At 42.7% G+C, this 24,110-nt stretch overlaps 1 protein-coding gene across 1 annotated transcript in view; it reads left to right on the forward strand.

Moving 5' to 3' along the window:
* Window positions 1-7,493: 7,493 nt before the first annotated feature.
* Window positions 7,494-24,110, forward strand: part of Atx-1 (Ataxin 1) — a 118,865-nt gene continuing 102,248 nt past the window's right edge. The window contains exon 1 of the mRNA XM_067148236.2: window positions 7,494-8,420. Within this exon, the coding sequence (XP_067004337.2) occupies window positions 7,494-8,420 (927 nt within the window). The remainder of the gene's footprint in view (window positions 8,421-24,110) is intronic.

Here is a 24,110-nt window from a genome sequence, read left to right on the forward strand (position 1 = left end):
CAGATAGGTCTTATGGCGACGATGGGACAGGGAAGGGCTAGGAGTGGGAAGGAAGCGGCCGTGGCCTTACTTAAGGTACAGCCCCAGCATTTGCCTGGAGTGAAAATGGGAAACCACGGAAAACCATCTTCAGGGCTGCCGACAGTGGGGTTCGAACCTACTATCTCCCGAATACTGGATACTGGCCGCACTTAAGCGACTGCAGCTATCGAGCTCGGTAACGAGTGAATCAAATCACTGTAATCTCTCTTACGTATACTCTCACCGACGGGATAAATTGAGTTTAGCAGAGTGTGCATTGAGAGATGTTTCTCTTGGTTATGACATTTACCAAGCAGGTAACGAGCTCACCGCATGGGACATCTCAGTGCGGAGACCATGGTCTCTTCGACCGATCGTGGAGAGTAATTGGTTAAGTGCCCGTCTTCTACGTTCACATATATAATTCGCTAGTAGGAGCAGTGATAGAATAAATGCGTTTACAGTCTGGAAATCGTCATTTAATAAATATAATAAAATAAATTATAACGTTCAAGCTGTATGTGTCTCAAAATACCAGTGCAAATTATTTGGCTTATGAAGACCAAACACAAAATCTATATATGCCTATATAAAATAACATGTCTTGACTGACTGACTGACTGACTGAACGACCGACCGACTGACTGAAACTACTAAACATGAAGGAATGGCATTTTGGGGTCACATGTATATTACGGTATAGGGACTCATCATTAAGGGATGATTTTTTGGTATAACGCCGCTAAGTAGGTGAAAAGAGGGTGAAATTTAAAAGGAAAATATGTCTATCTCACAAACTGAACAGTTTACAGAAGTGAAAATTGGTATTTGGAATCTTCTTTAAAATTAAAGAAAGGCATACTTTTTGTTTTCGGAAAATCCACTTAAGTGATGAAAATAACTAAAAAAGGAGCTTCATACTTTTTAGGAGGATACATATATCTCATAAATTGAAGATGTTACAGACGTAAAAATTGGTACATGGAATCTCCTGTAAAAATAAAAAACTCGTATTTTTTCGGAAAATCCACGTAAGAGTACGGAGGGAGGGGGGTGAAGAAAGAAATTGGGGTCAATTTTTAAAATGAGTATATCAGAAAACCGTAAATATATTATGAACGCAAACATTGATATTTTGAATCTCTCTTCAAAATAAAGGAACATGTAATTTTTGTTTTCGGAAAATCCTTTTAGATGGGGGGATGACTGGAAAGGTGGTTGAAATCTTTTTAGGAAGATATATTTCAGAAAATGAAGATGTTCCAGACATGAAAATTGGTATTCGGAATCTCCTTTAAAAATAAACACGCATTTCTTTTGTTTTCGGAAAATCCAAAAGTAGTGAAAATAAGGTAAATTTTAAAATGAGTATACCTCCAAAACTTAACATGTTACAGACGTAAAAACTGGTGTTTGGAATCTTTCTAAAAGTAAATAAACCCGTAGTTTTTGTTTTCGGGGAGACGGGGTGAAAAGGACCGAAAAAGAGTTTGACTTCTTTTTATGCGTGTACTTATATCTCAAAAACTGAAGATGTTACAGACGTGAAAATATGTAGGCCATTTTGGAATGTCTTTTAGAAATAAAGAAAGACGTATTCTTGCGTTTTCGACTGGAGAGAGGACTGTTTCTCACATGTACGGTTTATCGGGATTTTTAGATAATGTCTTAGTGCACAACTGAGGAATGATTGATTACTTTTAACAAATTACGAAATCAACGTGAGCGAAGCCGCAGGCAACAGGTGGTGTTCATATATGGATGAAGTTCATATTAGTAGCTCACAATTCATTCCATTATCCCTTTAACTTTTGCTTATTGCCCGGACTCATGACAGAGCCTGGAATCGAACTCGGGCCTTCGAGAGTGATAGCTAATCCCACTAAATTAAGGTTATATTTGGTGTGAAAATGGGCTGTACCATGCGACCTGAAGCCTGTGTGTTGCCGCCGAGAGAAGGAATGCAATGAACTCTCGAGAGCGGCTCAACTGAGCCAGTCTTTGTTCTCCTATGTGGGAACTTTCTCTCTCTGAGAATGTCCGGCAGATGTTGACTCACGGGTCTGCCTCAGGCAAGGTCGCCCCGTGTCCTCTACACTGAGCGTAGTGTACGAGGCAAGCTTGGCAATATCGCGTATGGATGCAGAATGAGAACAGGTCCAGGTAGGGTTATCAGGCCCTCGCCGCCACATTCCATCCCTGACCCGGTCACTGACTGGAAAGCAGGTTGTAGGTTTCCATTTTCAACTACATTCGGTGTGAACATTTTTCAAAAAATTAAAAAATTTCTCAAAGTATTGAACCAAGGACCACATTATGTAAATAAGTTTATTTGGCGAGGATTTGAATCAGAAAGGAAACGAGTTATGGAACAAGCGATTTTAGGCTGTTTCTTCCGGAACTGCACTTAGGCCGGAAGTGATTTTCGAATTATTTTTTAGTTTGTAGAACTATCCAAGACTCACAATCTGAAACCTTTGCGGGGCCTTTAGCCCTTTAACTTTCGGCACATTTAAGGAAATGGGCATAATTTTACGTTTTTCATAGTATGAACATCCCTACCTTGTGTGCTAAGAAGTGTTTTCAACATTAATTAACGCCCGGAGACACTCAGAAGATGTAATCGAATGGATGAAGGTTGGGAGTAGTGCGACTTGACAACATTTGCAAAAGTAGAGCTCGGGCAGACAATGACCCGTAATTCTGCTCATTCGTTTGAACCCACGCGACGTATTCTGCGGCCTTGGATCGAACACAGACTCCTGTAACGTGGCCGTTCTGAAGCTAGTATTTGTTTTACGATCCGAGCGTGTTAAAGTCACACATAGCCCGCGGTCTGTGTAAACTGCAAATACACTCATTAGGTCTGTTTAACTTCCACTGTGTGTTCAAGTAATATGTTTGTGAACATCGAAGCTTTCCTCAGGTAATGGATCGTGCGGTAAGTGTCCGGCTGACCGTGCATGAATACTAATCTATAGAACCCTTCTACATCTTCGTTCTCAAATGGCCTACTTATTATTATTATTATTATTATTATTATTATTATTATTATTATTATTTATTTCATTTATTAAATTCATTTACCCTGCAGGGTTGATTTTCTCCGGGACTCAGCTAGGGATCGCACCTCTGTCGCTTCAAGGGCAGTGTCCTGGAACGTGAGTCTTTGGGTCAGTACCTCGTTCACGCGGCCTCACCTGCTATGCTGAACAGGCGCCTTGTGGGGGATGGGAAGATGGGAAGGGATAGGGAAGGAAGTAGCCGTCACTTTAAGTTAGATATCGTACCGGCATTAGTAGGAAACCACGGAAAACCACTTCGAGGATGCCTAACGTGGAAATCAAACCCTTTCTACTCATTTGACCTCGCGAGGCTGAGTGGACCCCTTTCCGACCCTCGTACCACTTTTCAAATGTCGTGGCAGAGCCGGGAATCGAACCCGGACCCCCGGGGGTGGCAGCTAATCACAGTAACCACTACACCACAGAGGCGGACTTAATTATTTTAGTATTTTATTGTAAATTGTAATAAAAATATGGTTATATGGAAGAAAGCGCCCCTGGCCCTAACTTCGCCACTGAACAAAGCACTAATAAATTAATTAATTAATTAATTAAATATAATTGTTCAACACCTACTTTGTAAGTGACGTTTTTATTACATTAATAATAACGAGCCTGACTCTGTGCTGTAGTGGTTAGTGTTATTAGCTGCCACTCCCCGAGGCCCGGGTTCGATTCACGGCTCTGCCTCGAAATTTGAAAAGTGGTACGAGGGTCGGAAAGGGGTCCAGTCAGCCTCGTGAGGTCAACTGAGTAGAGGAGGGTTCGATTCCCACCTCAGCCATCCTCGAAGTGGTTTCCCACAAAAGGGTTCGTGCTTCTAGGTGCAGTCATTCAGAAGATATTAATTATTGACTGTTGCTATTAAGAACTCTGTGTTTTGAGAAAAACCGCAATTACAGCTTTCACTGATTTTGATACCGATATTGTTCTAAGTTTTCATGATATTCAATGGCGAAGACTCGAACCCCTGCATAATTTAGTTTGTTTAGTTTCAAATATTTGGGCCTAACATTGGAGACAACAGCGCACTCGTTCAGGATTCACATGGCACAAAGAGCAGCAGCAGCAGCTACTCAAGCTATATATGATATCAGAATGATCACAAGAATTCTCTGAAATTCGCCATGGCCCTTTTTCGAAATGAAAATAATCCCTGTCCTTACTTACGGGATACAGTCAACCTGGGAGAGTGTAAGCACTAGGGACCTCATCTGCCTGGTAAACGTCAAAGCCCGCTTCCTGAAGGCTGCCCTCGGGGTATCTAAATATATAAAGTCCAGACTAGCTCGCGGGAGAAACGTTTTTAATGGAAGACCTGCGAATGAAGTTCGACCTGCCCTCTACACATGGATTGGGGACGTTGATGGAAGACAAGGAGAATAAAAGAAAGGAAATCTGAGTCGAATTCTATACAACTGAGGCAATGCTGTACAGATCATGAACAGGTACAAATCAAGATCTCCGCCACTTCGTGAACTCTATGGCGATACACGGCTACCGTCATAAACTATGCAAATCGAATTTTTTTTTACGACCCAGGACAAGATTGTGTATGTGATTTATATGATAAATACTGTGGCCGATATCATGTAGTGATATGTGAAAAACATTTGAAATCAATCATAGACTACTGCACAAAAACCATAGTCAAATGACTGACTTTTGCATAATCTGTGCGCAGTTCTACTTTATTATTAACTGAGTTTGTTAAGGAGACCCATAGGTAGCGTTAGAAGTCAAAACATAGAAATGCAAGTTTTACACCCCAGACACTTTTGCTCAGCTCTTGCCGACTTTGGGTATCGGGACACATTTTGAATTTTCCGTCCCTGATCGGTTACAGAGGTGCTCGCCCAGCGGGCACACAGCACTGTAAGCGGGTGATAATAATTTCGTGTGGCTTGTGCCCTTGTAAGGCAGACCCTCCGATGAGGGTGGGCGGCATCTGCCATTTGTAGCCAACTGCGTGTTATTGTATTAGAGGATAGTGTTATGCGTGGTGTGTGAGTTGCAGAGATGTTGGGGACAGCCCAAACATCCAGCCCCCGGGCCATTTGAATTAACCAATTCATATTAAAATTCCCGACCCGGCCGGGAATCGAACCCGGGACCCTCTGAACCGAAGGGCAGTGCGCTGACCATTCAGCCAACGAGTCGGACAAGCGGGCGATGAGCGTGTGGTGTTCAGGCACAGTGACGTTGTGCTCCCAGTCACTTCAGCGATATCCCAGTTTGAAATTGAGGCACAAAATTATGAAAGAAAAAGGGCAGAAATCCTCGGTCATTTTCAAGTTACGTTGTAAAAAAGTAAGTTATTTATGTTCATTGCAGTTTTTATATCTCGACTGGATCCAATAATATTTTCCTACTCCAGACGTCATCACGTAGTTGCTCTGGGGAGCTCCGCGTGGCACGGGTGTTTGTCACGTGACAAGAGAGCACCAGTCAGGCGGGTTGCATACCGTGGCCGTACTGTACTTGCGCCACTGGCCTTCAGTACATACTACGTCATGAACTTCCCCTACTTGCTCGCTAAGCTGCTCTCGTTCCTCGAGAGCGGGGAGCAAACTGGCTCCCAAGGCATTTCGCTCTCGATTGACGATGGCTGTCCTACTCCACGTAATGAATTAAAATTTTTAGAAGGCTTTGTAATATAATACGGAGTTACGGTGGATAGGCTAAGCTGTGCCTTGGGGTTACTTGGGTTTAAATTATCTGATAAACTCACCAAGAAACCAATCGTGCTTACCGGGAACAACATCAGTTATTTATTTATTTATTTATTTATTTATTTATTTATTTATTTATTTATTTATTTATTTATTTATTTATTTATTTATTTATTTATTTATTTATTTATTTATTTTTGCTAGCGGCTTTACGTCGCACCGACACAGGCAGGTCTTATGGCGACGATGGGATAGTAAAGGCCTAGGAGTTAGAAGGAAGCGGCCGTGGCCTTAATTAAGGTACAGCCCCAGCATTTGCCTGGTGTAAAAATGGGAAACCACGGAAATCCCATCCTCGGGGCAGCTGACAGTGGGATTCGAACCCACTATCTCCTGGATGCAAGCTCACAGCGGCGCGCCTCTAACCGCACGGCCAACTCGTCCGGTGTTATTTATTATAACGCATACTGTATATAAGTTTGATAGATACGTTTCCATTGTCCTTGTACTTAAATTTTGGATAGTAAATATCCCTATCCTCACTCGCGATGAAACCTCCTAGCCATTTAGAGGCTAGCTATTATCATTGGACGCCTGATAAGTTTAAAATAGGCCTACTATTTTCAGTTATTCGGTGAACAGGGAAAGTCACACAGCAGTACAACACTGTGCAAAATCAAACAGTAAAGTTGTTGAATTATGTATATATATTACTTTTACGTCTACAACATTCGGAGAAGAAGCTATAGAAGAACGAAGAGTGCAAGGTTACGCTTTCACCAAGAAGGAACCTAAACCTTCCCTGGGAAAAAAGTGTACACGTGTCAATAATGTAACAGTGCGTTTTCGCGAATTGTTGATCTCGAAGAACACAATTACATACACTCGGGGGTGAGACTACACATATGTACAATATGCAGTAACTCGTTTTCTTGAAACAAACTAGAGATTAACCAATATAATAATGCTCTTCTGCACGTGCTCACCTGATGAGTTAAACAGAGCACTGTCCCCGCATTCCAGGAGGCCATAGCCCTTAGGGGATGCACACGGCTAATTAATTAATTAATTTATTTATTTATTTATTTATTTATTTATATTTTATTTATTACCTTTTTAATGAATAACAGGAATTTTATTTTTTAATGAACATACTGTCATTCCCATCCAACGATCTGAAAATCGTGGCTCACACCCTTGAATCCTGTATCTTTGTAATTGCAACACAAAAACGTGTCAGTTCTTTTTGAATGTAGTCTATCAATGTAAGAAAATAAAACTGACTGTTTATATCGAGTGCAGTACAAATCAAACCGGATTATAGCGTCTTTAAAAAAAATACTCTACTCTACTCAGTATTTCGCTGAGTAGTGGAAGAGAGATTCGTAGTCACAATCGAACGTTACTGCCCCTTTCCCTGCTAACTGTGTTGGCTCTCTCTCTCTTCATTGTGACGTATGCTTGCTATGTAAGCTGCCTGAATTTACGTCAGACCAGCCCGACCACACTCGGCTACCCTCAACGGGCACCCAGCTGAGCACTTCTGATCAAGAACATTAATATTGTACTGACATTTAAGCACAATCTCTGTACAGTGTATTTTGCCTTGTTATGTCTTGTTATAGTTGTTTTGTTGTCCATTTCGGACCAGGTTCTAACAAATAACTGCCGCATTGTTGATGCGTTGTGACGTTCTGTTGCAGGAAGCAGCGCCCGGTAACGCTGCAGCCAGTCCATGCTCTCCGCCAGCCTCGTAGTGGAGGGACATAGTCATGGCCTCGGTCCGGGACATCACCCCGGCGTTTTCGGCGAGCAGTTTCTGCTGCCGGGCCCTAAGACGTCGTCGGGCCCGCAGGAGTTCGCTCGCCCCCTGCCCAAGCCCGCGCCCATCGTCCCGCGCTACAACGGTTCTACACTGAACGGCTGCCGCGTCGTGCCGTCCTCACGCGTCTCCGCAGGCGCCGTCAACCTGGTCCAGCACAAGGAGGAGAATGGGGATGAGTCGCCGTCCACTTTTCCCGCCCCCACTGCGTATACCGCACGTCCCTATCCGCTGCCATATCCGTCCTTCTACCCCGGGATGCAGGGCCCGTACGGCAGTCTACATCCTGGCCACTACACCCCGCTCCTATCGCGCGCGAGCTACGTACCTCCGCTCGATACGTACCGCCACAGTCCCCCGCAGCCTGTGCCCTTCTCCTCCGCTTACAGCCCGCCCACGTCCTCCACAGGGCTCGTCAAGCCGGGACAGTCCCTGCTCATCCGAGAGCGGCGCCCGTTCAAAGTGCCGTCCGGCAAAGAGGGTTCCTTGAAGCACCGCATCCTGACGCGGCCGCCCGTGTCTGCGGCGCAGGCTGCGCAAGTGGCGGCTCAAGTCGCGGCAGCGAATGACGCAGCGACTGCGGCCGCGAGCAGCAAGCGACGGGTGACTGCGGGAACAACGCATCCGGCTCTGCCCCCGAACTTCACCAAGGGTTCGCTCATCCAACTGGCCTCGGGGGAACTTCGCAGAGTAGAGGACATGCGCACTGAGGACTTCGTGTCGTCCGCAGAGAAGAGTCCCGCACTACGTCTAGACCCCAGCACCGTGGTGCGGATCGAGCAGGATGAGACGCGGGGCACCGCAACGCTCACGCTCAGCTACGGCGAGACCCGCACGCAGGTGAGTCACAATCACTCTTATTTTAACATTGATGCTTTCACGGCCCGTTCTTGCAGACATGCCGTGTCAAGAAAACAAGGTGAAACATTTTGCGTTTCGCAGACAACTTTGCTCCGTGTCTTCAGAAGAAAATCTCGACTTCACGAGGAAGACCTCTATAATAATGAGGGTTTTCATTTAAGAATGCTAACCGTTGGTCGCTGTAAGTGGTACGCTCATTCGTCACCAGATGGCTCGCCGTATGCTGGAACAGCGCTCCACGCGCGAGCTGACGACACCATTAAGCTCCAATTATGATGTTCCTATCACATCGTGTGCGTGAGAAGTAACAGATAGGTCATCAGACGAATCAGGGACGAATGTGGTGGAAGAAATAAATATGAAATAAAATAAAATACAACGAAAGACATCCAGGATAGAATAGAACAGAGCCGAAAAATAGTAAGAAAGTGTGAGGAGAAAACCAAAACCAAATCAAACCCCATGGCCTACCAAGCGACCGCTGCTCACCCCTAAGGCCTGCAGATTACGAGGTGTCGTTTGGTCAGCACGACGAATCCTCTCGGCCATTATTCTTGGCTTCCTAGACTGAGACACTTTCTCACCGTCAGATAGCTCCCCAATTGTAATTACGTAGGCTGAGTAGATCTCGAACCAGTCCTCAGATTCAGGGTGAATATCGCTGACCTGGCCAGGAATCGAACCCGGAGCCTCCGGGTAAGAGACAGGCACGCTACCCCTACACCACGGGGCCTGCGAGGAGAAACCCAGAGAGTGACAATATTGTGACGGTGTGACGGAACATCTTAATTGGAGCTTCATGGTGTCCTCAGCTCCTGCTTGGAATGCTAGCGCTGTTCCAGCATACAGCGAGCCATCTGGTGGCGAATGAGCTAACCATATAGCGTCCAACGGTTAGCATTCTTAAATTCAAACCCTCAATTATTGTAGAACTCTTCCTCGTGGAGAGTCGTGATTTTTTTCTGAAGGCGCGGACCAAAGTTCTCTGCGAACGTAAAGAGTTTCACCTTGTTTCCTTGAAACGCATAAGCCTCTATCATGTCTACAATCACTCTTATTTCAGGTTTCCGCGATGTTCAGTTGCATTAGCTGGGATTACTATCCAAATGTAGTGAAATATAATTCGTCTTCTGAATATGTAAATTCACGTATCTTTCCTCCTAACGCTGCAGGGTGCTAAACCCATCACCTTCTGCAGTTCAATGCAGTTACAATGCTCATTGTAATCATTGTAATCTGACGACGGTGTTCAGCGGAGCACAGGGCGGGCTGTAATGATCGTAGAAGTCTGAAATTTCGTAGATACGCTAACTAAGCAGTGCTCTCGTGAACTATCCCACAAAAATTATTAGTTTCAAGTCTTGCCACCAGGCGAAAATATGGCGCTGTTAGCAGTGGTAGGGGGCAGAAAAAGGCAGGAAATATCAAACACAAATGTAACGGTCATTCTGGTTACAAACATTCTTGGATATGGCCTCCCAACTGTGCAACATGCTGCATCCGTAACACGGCATATCGGGTGACGACATGTCGTCGTACGCTTGCCTTTAGATCAGGCAGAGACCTGATAGACACGATCCCTGAAATATCCCCACAACCAGAAGTCTCATGGATTTACTGTATGCCGGGGGATAATGAGGGTCACGCATCTAGAAAATGCCTCGAAACGATCCGGTTTCTCGCAGAAAATCTTTCACCTGGCAACTTACATGTCGTGTTTGCCCATTTTATATGAAAATAATGGTGTGGCAGTTGCGTTCTTGCACAGCTGGAATCACGTGTTGCACAAGGAGGTCTCTATAACTTGCAGATGCCACTGTACACCTAACAGACCCACGAGGGATCATCTTCTCAAAGAAAAACGGTCCGATAATGTAGGAGCTTGTAAAACCAAACCAAACCAGTCACGTAAGCGCAGAGGTTGTTCCTGCAACAACTAAGGAACTGACACAACGCAATTCCACCGGAAGAACATTCTAACGTTGGAGTTACGTTATGACTTCTTGCAGCGCCATATTGTTTCCTGGTGGCAAGACTTGGATCTAATAATGTGAGATCATTGCTTAGTTAGCATATCTACGAAATGTCAGACTCCTACGATCATGCTGTAGTGCTGAACACCGTCAATTTAATTGTGGACACACATGTTCTTGTTAAATTTTAGCTTGTCAAATGGCACTGGTGCTGGTGATTACTATTTTAAGAGGAAGTACAACCAGGCCATAGTTGGGCAAAGAGAGAGACCTTCTCCTTGAGCTGACGGCATGGGCGTGGGAACAGCCGAGAGTAGTTTGTGCTGTAAGAACTGTGGAGTGAAGGCGCAAGCGAAGCCACAACAATGCAAACAGTCGTGCACTTCGTTTGTTGTCAGTTGTTTAAGCTGTACTCCTCAACAAGCGTTTCATGTACCGGTAGGTCTACAGCATTTGTATGAGTATTTACATGTGAAAATAATTTTGTTTCCTACCCATAACCTAATGAAATGAGTATCCTTAAACGTATTCACTTAGCACATGGCGTTTGTGTGACATAAGATATTTTATTTCCTCGCCATAATCTAACGCACCGAATAGATCAAGACATTAGGCACAATAAAACTGTTAAAAATTTAAATAGATACGCGCCTCATCACTCATTGTAACTGAGAGCCGCGCAAGCAGCTGCTAGGCTGTACTCTGTTCCTTTTCCTGTCTGAGCTGGAGCCGAACTGTGGCCACCTTTGGGTTAGGTAATCCTTTATTAAGACTACTCACTGGAAAAAAGGAAAGAGATCCAACCCTTCAAACGGGAAGTTATCGGCAAAAGAAAGACAAGGGCCACGAAGTGTGTGAAATGGAAATACTCTCTAGCCTCCACACGTAATACCGTCGGGGTTAGAAAAGAACAAGAGTTGACTAAGGAAGGTCGGATAGGAAAGATGAAAGTAAGGAGGCTGTCACAAGTAAGTGGGGCAATCCGAAACTCAGCTAAGGGAACCGTGGTCTGCAACCCACACTTCCAAATTGAGAATCCTTAGATGCCTCTTGCGATAGGCAGGGGATATCGACAGAGGCCCTTCACACCGTGTCAGAAATACGTTCCCATCACTTTCAAATTGACTTCATCGAAATGGAGCAGACATTTGGCTCCAACTCAGATAAGTGATGGCGATATAAGAACAAATCTAGAACACGCAAGGAAGCGGCGTGGCTTTAATAAAGGTACAAGCTCAGCATTTGGCTGGTGTGAAAATGGGAAACCATCTTCAAGGCTGTCTACGGTGGAGTTCGAACCCACCATCTTCTCAGTGTAAGCTTAGAGCTGCGCGACCCGTACGATGCAACTGGGAATTAACGTGGTATTCATTTTTGTTTAGGTTGAGTGAACATCAGGATCATGTGTACTTCCGGAAGTTAAAATTTCTTTTCTTAAATATTTTCACTTCCTGACGAGGAATCGAACCCACGTCCACCCGGTTGAACAGAGAACGCCTTCACTACCTCGGGAGGCAAACCCTATTAACATCAGTGATTGTGTCGTTTTTATCTCGCTTCAGCTCAACCTCTGCAGTCACAGCTGTGTTACGAAGCCCTGGTGTGAGTTCTCTCTACGGGCAATGCCGGGTGAGTACAAGAAATATGAAACACTGCCAGACTCAGTTAGGACCCCGTGGTCGCTAACCCACGCTCATGCCTCTTGCGACTCTCTCCCTCATATTTCTCTCGAGATAAGTTCCATATTTTCTATTTCTGAGAGGACGCACTCTCAGCTCTTTCATGGAACCGTTTACTTAATAGAATCGATTTCTTGAACGAGTTAAATTGGCCGCCTTCCCAACTTCACGGCGCAACTCTATGTCGCCCGTTTGTCTGATTTAGAATATTTTAATAGTTCAGTTCAAAAACTTGCTGCAAAGTGTTTAAAACTAAGCCATCCGCCCACAAAGTGATGCGCCTGCGAGGGATTTCCTGCCTCACGCAAGCTTTACGTGAACCATTTTAGAGGAATCTCTTCACTTGTACGGCAGTCGACCACTTAAGATTCCTAATTACGAGTTATTTCCATAACCGCCTTTTTTGCTAGCATATTTGAGTAAAATATGGGTTATTATATAGAATGAAGAGCTGTCCAAAACGCGTGTGAAATTACACTTTGCCTGCACTCCCTCGCAGTGCAGTGCCCTGTCTTGCGGGGAATGTTTGTTAGTTGCAGGTGGATAACGTGCAAGTTTTTGTGTGAAATTTACGAGAAAATTCCAGAAGAACGTGTACTAAGGACCAGTGAGCGTGAGAATATAAATGAACGATTTTTAAATTTAAACGTTACTCCCTATTGCACACCACGTGACACATGCCATGGTGTGATCTGTCCGCAGCCCCTCAAATATTTCAGTGCATTGGTTCGTTCGTTCGTAATCTGTTTACCCTCCAGGGTCAGTTTTTCCCTCGGGCTCAGCGAGGGATCCCACCTCTACCGCCTCAAGGGCAGTGTCCTGGAGATTAAGACTTTGGGTCAGGGATACAACTGGGGAGAATTACCAGTACCTCGCCCAGGCGGCCTCACCTGCTATGCTGAACAGGGACCTTGTGGAGGGATGGAAAGATTGGATGAGACAGGCAAGGTAGAGGGAAGGAAGCGACCGTGGCCTTAAGTTAGGTACCATCCCGGCTTTTGCCTGGAGGAGAAGTGGGAAACCACGGAAAACCACTTCCAGGATGGCTGAGGTGGGAATCGAACCCACCTCTACTCAGTTGACCTCCCGAGGCTGAGTGGACCCCGTTCCAGCCCTCGTACCACTTTTCAAATTTCGTAGCAGAGCCGGGAATCGAACCCGCACCTCCGGGGGTGGCAGCTAATCACGCTAACCACTACACCACAGAGGCGGTCACTCAGTGCATTGGTATTGCTTATTTTTCTAATTTTAAAGGGAGTCATGACTGAAATGTGGAACTTCTGCAATTTACCACTCAACTAAAACAAATTTACACGGCTTGAACTGCGCAGCCAACTCGTCGGTTTTATTATTATTATTATTATTATTATTATTATTATTATTATTATTATTATTATTATTATTATTAATATTTTTTTGCTAGGGGCTTTACGTCGCATTATTATTATTATTATTATTATTATTATTATTATTATTATTATTATTATTATTATTATTATTATTATTATTATCCGCCTCCGTAGCGTAACGGTTAGTGTTACTAGCTGCCGTCCTCGGGGGCCCGGGTTTGATTCCCGGTACTGCCAGAAATTTAAGAATGGCTGGAGGGCTGATATGTGGTTCGAATGGTACACGCAGCTCACCTCCACTTGGGGTGTGCCTAAAAAGAGCTGCACCACCTCGGAATGAGGACACAAGTTTACGTTTATTATTATTAGGCTACTATTATTAATATTCTTATTACCATTATTATTACTTTTGCTTGCGGAGGTGGGTGGTTCACATCGGAAGACGAGTATGAAATCCTTTCTTCAGGAGAAGACTGAAAGTATCTCCCATCAATGTTGCAGCGTCCATTAAAGTTTCACGAACTCTCCTCGAGGATGGGAAATCCTCCTGTGACCTGGGGAATGGATCGCCACGTAAGTGTTGGTGGTACCCTCGGGGCTTGAACCTCTGACCTCGCCCTAGTTCGCTGTTCATTATTTACAACAGCTCAATGAAACATGGAGTGCTGCGTTTCCCTCCTTGTAGTCATCTCTAGTTAAAGTTGAGGTCCCCTTCTGCTTGCAAGGAAATTCCTCCACACGCACCGTATTAACAAATTAAAGAGGGCAGTTCTAATAGTTCACAGGAGAGCGTGATAGCGAAGGTAAAATATATATATACTTGATTTTTATGAAATATAGGATTTTTCCAGTAGGCCTACTACTCTTATGAATTGAAATCCTAGTGTAGTACTGCTTAACCGGTCTAACGCGCTGTGTTACAATAAAATACTCCCTCGTGCTAAGCGAAAACTTCATGTCACAGATTCATAGGCCTAAGCATTCTGTTTCTTATTTAAATGTATGCACGTTCAATAAGCTCTATCTTATTCTAGTCATTGATGAATGAATAGTGTCCTCTACAATGCATAGAAATGCACAGAGATTGGTTTGGTAAAATAATATTTGTTTAATGACAACGATCCGAGAATACTCATGGAATACGGATTATACCTAAACACAAAATTAGCGGTAGACTGTCACTATCGGGTCGGTCGGTGGATGCGGAGTGGGTCTCTGCCCACAAGTGGCCATGGCTGGTGTCGAAGTATTGCTTGCTCCCGGCAACTGGAGTGGTTATGCCCTAACTTCCAGTATGTCAGGTGCGAATGTGGAGTGATTGAGATGTCGTAGTGGCGAATAATTTAAAGTGTGGGTACTTGCATTGGAGGCGCTTGCCATCTGCCTGGCTAGCTTGAGGTCTACAGGAGTTTTGTTAGGCGTGAGATATTGTTGGTTAGGCATACAGTATTTCTTGGTGGGAAATGGTTTTGGGTTGGGGTACTTGGCTTATGTTGTGCTGGTTAAAAAGGAGAGGAGACATTTTAGAAGCTCCATAGTTAGGATAGATTGTGTGTGAGAGGGGGGTTTAGATTTAGGTTTAGTAGTGACGGAAGTTGTTGGTTTGATAGTTGAGGGTGGCGCAAGTGCTTGCTCGCGATTTAGTGAGCTTTTGTTGCTTTTTTTCTTTTTTCAACACAGCGCTATCTTATAACTGAGTATGCGTGTGACGTCACATATTTAGCACAAATTGTGCCTTACTTTCAAACACTACTTCATGAAAAGTGCGTTTCAGATTTTATTATTATTATTAAATTAAATATTATTAAATAAATAATAAGTAATAAATAGTTAAATATTATTAAATATTATTAAATAATAATAAATAATTTATTCAATTAGTTTTCAAGTCCATGTTACATCCAATGATTCTACGCATTTATATACACACTTTTTGCACACCATTTTCGGTACCAGGACCGCCTCCATCTGGTCCATCATTGTTTGTAAGTCCTCCGTCCACAACTCGTTATCCAAGTTGCCTCGTCTCAAGTCGATTAGCACACTCTCACATGTTCTTTTTAGTACGATGGTCTGTAGGTAGGCCTGTAGCTGTTTGCTCACTTCCAATTTGTCCATGTGCTTCTTGAACAAGTTGGTAACTAGCCCGTCCCACGTTATTACCACAGGGACCATCGTCACCTTGGCTCCATTGTACATAAGTGAGAGTTCGTTGGCTAGCATCTCGTACTTCCTTCCTTTAGTGGTTTCAGTCTGTTTTAGGATATTTTTGTTTGTGATTCCAACTTCAATTAACAAGATTTCATTCTTTAAAAGGTCATGTATAATAATACTAATACTAATAATAATAATAATAATAATAATAATAATAATAATAATAATAATAATAATAATAATATCTTGCACCAGGTTGCCTCCTCGTTTTTCTGTCAATTGGAGACATTAATCGTAGTGGTAGGTTACATACTATCAGCGATCTGTGCGTTCTACCCAACACTAAAAGCGTCTTAACATTTGTGTTTCCATGTGCTCGTTGTCGAGGAACGTCTACGTTAAAATAATTCCACTGATTTTTTGAGAAATAAGGGAGTTCCTCCCTTCCCCCTCCCTCCTTTATTAATCACACGATTTAGGAAGTTTAGATATAAACATCATCTCCTAGTTCAGGAGTTTGAGTTGTATCAGTGCTATACCTTAGCGTTTTATATTTAAATAGATGGCTCTGCGAACCATGTGACCTTGCCGCGGTGGGAAGGCTTGCGTGTCCCAATGATGCAGATAGCCGAGCCGCAGGAGCAACCATATCGGATGGGTATCTGTTGAGAGACCAGACTAACGAATGGTTCATCGAAAGGGGGGGGGGGGGTAGCAGCCTTTCGGTAGTTGCAAGGGCGGCAGTCTAGATGATTGACTGATAGGCCTTGTAATAATACTCAACATGGCTTAGCTGTGTTGATACTGCTACACGGCTGAAAGCAACGGGAAACTACAGCCGTAACTACCTCCCGAGGACATGCAGCTCTCTCTGTATGAATGATGTACTGATGATGGCTTCCTCCCGGGTAAAATATTCCGGAGGTAACTAGTCCCCCATTCGGATCTCCGGGTGGGGACTATACGAGAGGGGGCAATCATCAGGAAGATGGATACTGACATTCTGCGAGTCGGAGCGTGAAATGTTAGAAGTTTGAATCGTTGTGGTAGGTTAGAGAATCTGAAAAGGGAGATGGATATACTAAAGCTAGATGTAGTTGGTATAAGTGAAGTACGTTGGCAGGAAGAACAAGATTTTTGGTCAGGCGACTACCGAATTATCAACACAAAATCAAACAGGGGAAATGCAGGAGTTGGTTTAATAATGAATAAGAAAATAGGGCAGCGGGTAAGCTACTACGACCAGCATAGTGAAAGAATTATTGTCGTCAAGATAGACACCAAACCAATGCCCACCACAATAGTGCAGGTCTATATGCCTACTAGTTCAGCGGATGATGAAGAAATCGAAAGAATATATGAGGAGATAGAAGATTTAATACAATATGTAAAAGGTGACGAGAATCTAATTGTGATAGGAGACTGGAATGCAGTGGTAGGCGAAGGAAGAGAAGGTAGTACAGTAGGAGAATTTGGATTGGGACAAAGGAACGAAAGAGGAAGTCGGCTGGTTGAATTCTGCACTGATCATAATTTAGTCCTTGCCAATACTTGGTTCAAACACCACAAACGACGGCTGTATACGTGGACGAGACCTGGAGACACTGGAAGGTATCAAATAGACTTCATTATGATTAGGCAGAGATTCAGAAACCAGATGTTGGATTGCAAAACTTTCCCAGGAACAGACGTGGACTCTGACCACAACTTGTTGGTTATGAAATGCCATCTGAAGTTGAAGAAATTGAAGAAAGGAAAGAATGCGAAAAGGTGGGATCTAGCCAAGTTGAAAGAAAAGAGTGTGAGGGATTGTTTCAAGGAACATGTTGAAAAAGGACTAAATGAAAAGGCTGAAGGAAACACTATAGAGGAAGAGTGGAGAGTCATGAAAAATGAAGTCAGTAGGGCTGCTGAAGAAATGTTAGGAAGGAAGAAAAGATCAACTAAGAATCAGTGGATAACTCAGGAGATACTAGATCTGATTGATGAACGACGAAAATACAAGAATGCTAGAAATGAAGAGGGCAGAAAAGAATACAGGCGATTAAAGAATGAAGTGGATAGAAAGTGCAAGGTAGCTAAGGAAGAATGGCTGAAGGAGAAGTGCAAGGATGTCGAAGGGTGTATGGTCCTGGGGAAGGTAGATCCTGCATACAGGAAAATCAAGGAAACCTTTGGAGAAAAGAAATGTAGGTGTATGAATATTAAGAGCTCAGATGGAAAGCAACTTCTAGGGAAAGAAGACAAAGCAGAAAGATGGCAGGAGCATATCCAACAGTTGTATCAAGGTAAAGATATAGATAATTTGGTTCTGGAACATGAAGAGGCTGTTGATGCTGATGAAATGGGAGACCCAGTTTTGAGGTCAGAGTTTCACAGAGCTGTGAGTGACCTAAATAGGAACAAGGCACCTGGAATTGATGACATTCCCTCTGAATTACTGACTGCCTTAGGAGAAACCAGCATGGCAAGGTTATTTCATTTAGTGTGCAGGATGTATGAGACAGGAGAAGTCCCATTTGATTTTCGGCAGAATGTTGTTATACCTATTTCCAAGAAAGCTGGTGCTGACAGGTGTGAAAACTACCGCACCATTAGTTTAGTATCTCATGCCTGCAAAGTTTTAACACATATTATTTACAGAAGAATGGAAAAATAAGTTGAAGCTGAGTTGGGAGAAGATCAATTTGGCTTCAGAAGAAATGTAGGAACACGTGAAGCAATCCTGACTTTACGTCTAATCTTAGAGGATCGAATCAAGAAGGACAAGCCCACGTACATGGCATTCGTAGATCTAGAAAAGGCATTCGATAATGTTGATTGGACCAGGCTATTTATGATTCTGAAGATGATAGGGATCAGATACCGAGAACGAAGAATTATCTACAACCTGTATAAAAATCAGTCTGCAGTGATAAGAATCGAGGGCTTTGAAAAAGAAGCAGCAATCCAGAAAGGAGTGAGGCAAGGCTGCAGTTTGTCCCCTCTCCTTTTCAGTGTTTACATAGAACAGGCAGTAAAGGAAATCAAAGAGAAATTTGGAAGGGAATCACAGTCCAAGGAGAGGAAATCAAAACCTTGAGATTTGCCGATGATATTGTTATTTTATCTGAGACTGCAGAAGATCTCGAGAAGTTGCTGAATGGTATGGATGAAGTCTTGGGTAAGGAGTACAAGATGAAAATAAATAAGTCCAAAACAAAAGTAATGGAGTGCAGTCGAACGAAGGCAGGTGATGTAGGAAATATTAGATTGGGAAATGAAGTCTTAAAGGAAGTAGATGAATATTGTTACTTGGGTAGTAAAATAACTAACGATGGCAGAAGTAAGGAGGACATAAAATGCAGACTAGCACAAGCCAGGAAGAGCTTTCTTAAGAAAATAAATTTGCTCACTTCAAACATTGATATCGGAATTAGAAAGATGTTTTTGAAGACTTTCGTGTGGAGTGTGGCATTGTATGGAAGTGAAACATGGACGATAACTAGCTCAGAAAGGAAGAGAATGGAAGCTTTTGAAATGTGGTGTTACAGAAGAATGCTGAAGGTGAGATGGATAGATCGATTCACGAATGAAGAGATACTGAATCGAATTGGTGAGAGGAGATCGATTTGACTAAATTTGACGAGAAGAAGAGATAGAATGGTAGGACACATCTTAAGACACCCAAGACTTGTTCAGTTAGTTTTTGAAGGAAGTGTAGGTGGTACGAACGGTAGGGGTAGACCAAGGTATGAATATGACAAGCAGATTAGAGCAGATGTAGGATGCAATAGTTACGTAGAAAGGAAAAGGTTAGCACACGATAGGGTGGCATGGAGAGCTGCAACAAACCAGTCTATGGACTGATGACTCAAACAACAACAGGGTGACAATCGTGAACATTACATGTTAGGAAAATAATATTTTCCTTTACCAGCCGTCGCGTATTCGTGTTTCCTTTGCCTGTTTCTTCGAAGTTGGAGTGCTAGAGCTTTTATTTGAGGTGTTTGTAGCAGATCGGCGAATTGATACAGACTCGTTGGCAATGGAGAGGCTTGTCATATGCTCCTCATCTCTGGGCGCCAGTGTTACGCGCTCTGTCGCCTGGATATCATCTAAGTTCCCACAGTGCAGCATGCCAAGAAACAAATCCTTCTTTATAGAAACTCTTCTTCGAAGACCGAGTACCCGGTCAGTTTAAAGCCACCATGTGCCGGGATCAGTGGCCCCAACTTGTCAGGGTCGATCCTGGCTCAGTCCAAATACGTCAGCCGCGTGTCGGTAGATACTGGCACGTAAATGAACTCCTGCGGGACAAAATTTTGATACGACGGCGTCTCCGAAAACCGTCAAACGTAGTTAGTGGGACGTAAACACAATAAAAATATTATTATTATTATTATTATTATTATTATTATTATTATTATTATTATTATCTTTATTGGCCATATTGGACCACTTGAGTCTTCCATGTACACTTTTTCTTTGAAGATTGTACTGTTTGATCCTTCTTATCTGCCCAGTACTTCTACATCCGTTCTGATCGCAGTGTTCTTAATTCGTCTGAATCTCTAAAGGCCTTCTGTGCATCATTTGAGTTGAAAATTTGTGATTATTAAGAAGGCTGGTAATTTTATTCTTGTTCTCTGCATCTCTGGTTTCGAGTCCAACTGTTTTGAGATCCTCTGAATGTCCTTGATCCAATGCCCCCGTGTCTTCTTTCCCAGATTTCTCATTACTAGCTGTCGTAAAATCCTGCTTTCTGCTAATCGTAAAATGTGAAAGAAATAAGAGATTCTTTTCTTCTTCATCATGCTGGTAAATGGGTCAATCTCTCGATAGACACTTTCATTGGGGAGGATTCTCCAGACTCCTTCAACCTGGTACTTTTTATTTATGCAAGTTCTGATCATTCTTCTTTCAGTTTTGAGGAGCTGATCAGTTCCTCTTTCATTTTTAATTTGGAACAAGGTTTCGCAAGCGTAAGTAGCTTCGAGTAAAGTTATAGTTTTGTAGTGTTGGATCTTAGTGTCTATGGACAAGCATTTTTTGTTATAAGTTGACCAGATTGGAAATTGCGCCTTTTTAAAATTTGTTGTTTCTGTTTATCCATGTTGCTTGCTCGCTTATGTTGTGCATAATGATTTTTCCAAGGCAATAACATTATTATCATAATACTATGATTTTCTTATAACTAAGGCGTACAAATAAATGAGAACATAATCTTCATTATGGACTGCTATGCTTTTGAGCGTTCTTTTCGCAAGTCTTTGTGAATTAGCGAAGTGTCTCCAATTTCTGTACCTACAAGTAGTTCTGTGGCCTCATACCTCTAACCACCGTCACCCTCTGCTTCTCTTATCCTTCATGACCGAGTGCATTGTCCTCCTATAAATCAGTCCACGTTAAGAAGATAGTACTGCTCTTATGGACCTACAAGGAGTGAACACACCCCCCTCTTAGACACTCATAATTCCTCATGGTTAAGTTATATTATAATGTACTATATATTGTATAATGAAAGAAAGAAAATGGATGGGGCATGTTTTTGCCCGTGCGTTATTAAAATAATTACTTAACATTCTCCATTTAATAAATACATTCGCAGGGAGGAAGCACAATTGAGGGAACAGTCATCGCTTTGTTGCCCTTCTTCACGTAATCTGTTACGCTGTGAATCCTGGCAGCTTATTACAGTTTAAGAGAAGTCTTCTCTTCATTTAGTGTGTGCTCTAATATCTTGTACTGTGCAGCAGTTGTTACTGAAGATTTTGATACTGCGGTGTGCAGCGATACATCACGAGACGACTTGTACTGATACAGAAATTCGCTATGATTTTTATCTGTGCTTGGTTTTGTTATTTAGCTATAGTTTCTTAAGAACATGTTACTTTTACCACTTTTTCTTAAGCGGATTTAATTGTTACCATTCTTTTCGTGGGGCGATATGACAGCACAGTCGTACCGGGCGTTGTCGGACCAATTTATTAAATGCAATTAACTGTATTCCCTACCCCGAGCCTATAAAAATTATCTGTAGCCTATTTTCTCCCAATTTGCCTTGAAGTTCAATACTGAAGTTTTCTTGTGTCCAATAGTCTATCCATATTGCTGTAAAAACCAAAATACTCCCTCACCCCTCCCTCCGCCCTTCAACGCCTGTAGCCTAGATTTCAAAAAAAAATTGCAGCTTAGTTTCTTCCTTCTTTTATTTTGAATCAACAATATATATGCCACGGTTTTCCCGTGATGCTGTTGATCAGAGCTGTTCGATATGACAACCCTGTTGCTTTCTTAACCTCTCCTCGTCCATTCGGCTCGCATGTCCCCAACAGCGAAGCCGGCTTACGCGTACAGCTTCATCTATACAGGGTGGTCGGAAACAACGCCAATCGGCTATATGAGCCTAAGAGAATTGATCACACTGATAAGTAATTTGAAAAGAACATCGATATCTCGCGCCGTTGTCTCAGCGGCTCAAGTTAGCCAATGCCAACACCGCCAGGATCGCGCTGCGGTCACACCAGCTGATGCCGGTCTAAGCCACCTGCAAATTTAGCAACACCGCCTAGCAAAGCCAATTTGAATTTGTCCGCGAAGCGATCTCATTGGCTAACTTGAGCAGCTGTTAAAATAACAATGGCGCCAGATGACGACTTATTTCTCTCAAATTATTTATCAGTATGACCAACCCTCTAACCTTCACATACCTGGTTCACGTTGTATAGTAGGCCTATAGTTAGGGACCTGCATATTTTCGCTTTTATGGAAGAAGAATTTCGCGTTATTTTTAATCATGTTATTATAATATTTTGGGATTTTGAAGGTACTGTTTTATGTAAATATATTATTGAAGAACAGTATGTAGTTTTATATAAACACACACACACACACACGTTCATCATTCAATTATGACTGAAGAAGGCATAGTATGAAAGAAAAATACATATTTTTGCTTCTAACTGTCAAAAGAGAACACTGTCCTTTTCCTGTTGTAACGCAAGACGCTCAAAACTCCGAGTAGCAAGAAGAGAAACGTTCAGAGTCAACATTAGCACACTGATTGGAGAGTCCTGCCGCTCAACTCACCATGACTATCATGCAAACTAATCGGAACTTTCACAGTATTTATTTTTCCATCTCGCAGTTTGATTGGTTTGTTCTTGAAGTCTACTGTACCCTTCTGTAATCACTGAATCATTATCATTTTTAAAGAATAGAATAGACTCCACTTTTTCCACTAGTGCTGAATCGACATTTCTGTTAATGATAAATACTGGACTAAACACTTTTGCATGTACAATTTATAAAGTTCCGTTTTATTTTGCGAAATAAATCTGTCCAGTTTTCAATTGTTAACAACGTTATGTATAAGTAACTGTTTCCCCAGCATTGTAGGGAATATTTTTTTTTTAAGTCGGTGTTATCGCAAAAGCGAAAAACACAGGTAGGGACTTATCCTTCATCTCCTCATTCCGAGTACGCTGCTGCAATTGTTCCCACCTACTTGTTCGAGCAATCATTCTCACTACTTTCACGTCTGTTACTTCTAACTTATGAAAAAGATACCCTGAGTCCACCCTGATTTCACTGCCATACAGCAACGTTGCTGTGGAAACAGGCCGGTGTACAGATAGTTTCGTCCGTGACTTCTTTCTTACAGAATTTTTTTAGAATGCTATTTGTTCGAAGCGTCGACCTATAGAGATCTTTTGCCCCTACTTGCACCATATGATATGAACCTGCGTGTAATTGTAATTGCGGAAGTGAAGAGTGTTGAATGTGAGGAAAGGAACGTTAAGGACGGCACAAACACTCAGTGCCCAGGCCAGGGATATTAATCACTTACAATTAAAAACCCCTGACCCGACCGGAAATCGAACCCGGGCCGCCGGATGACAGGCGGATGCGTTCCCCCTACACCGCGGGGTCGGACTTCTTAAAGAATACTGTAGATCGCAATTCCAAGCTTTTCTTCCCTTTGATTCAATTTTACTGCCGTCCTGGGACAGTACACATCCTAATTACTTCAAATGACCCAGCTGTTCCGGCTTCATATTTTCTATCTGACATTCAGTTTGGGTTTCGAAAGCCCACTGTTGACCAGTATTTAACCCGATAGACACAACCAGAACTCTATAATATAACTCTTACGGAGTCTCCGTGGTTCACAGAGGAACAGGAAGCTCCTTGGTTGAATGGCTGGACAAGGGATGACCTACAGCAGCGATTAACATAACAAAATTTGGAAATTTTATTACCTTTCTTAAAATTGAGACATAGAAAATCGAATAGGATAACAGAACAATAGAAAATATTAATAACGTGCTTGTCAGCTCTAACAATATTTTGGACTTAGAAGTCCTGAAATCAGGTACAAGAACTTGAGATAATTACCTAGGCGTTAAATTACATAGAGAAGAGCAGTATTGCTTCTGACAGGTACAATATTTTGAAATAGCAAGATTTGCTCTGAGCAGGTACACTTCACAGGAGTCTGAGCTACAAAATAGAAGAATCTAGCCTCGAAGA

This window comes from Anabrus simplex, chromosome 5 (genome assembly GCF_040414725.1).
Source record: "Anabrus simplex isolate iqAnaSimp1 chromosome 5, ASM4041472v1, whole genome shotgun sequence".
NCBI lineage: Eukaryota > Metazoa > Arthropoda > Insecta > Orthoptera > Tettigoniidae > Anabrus > Anabrus simplex.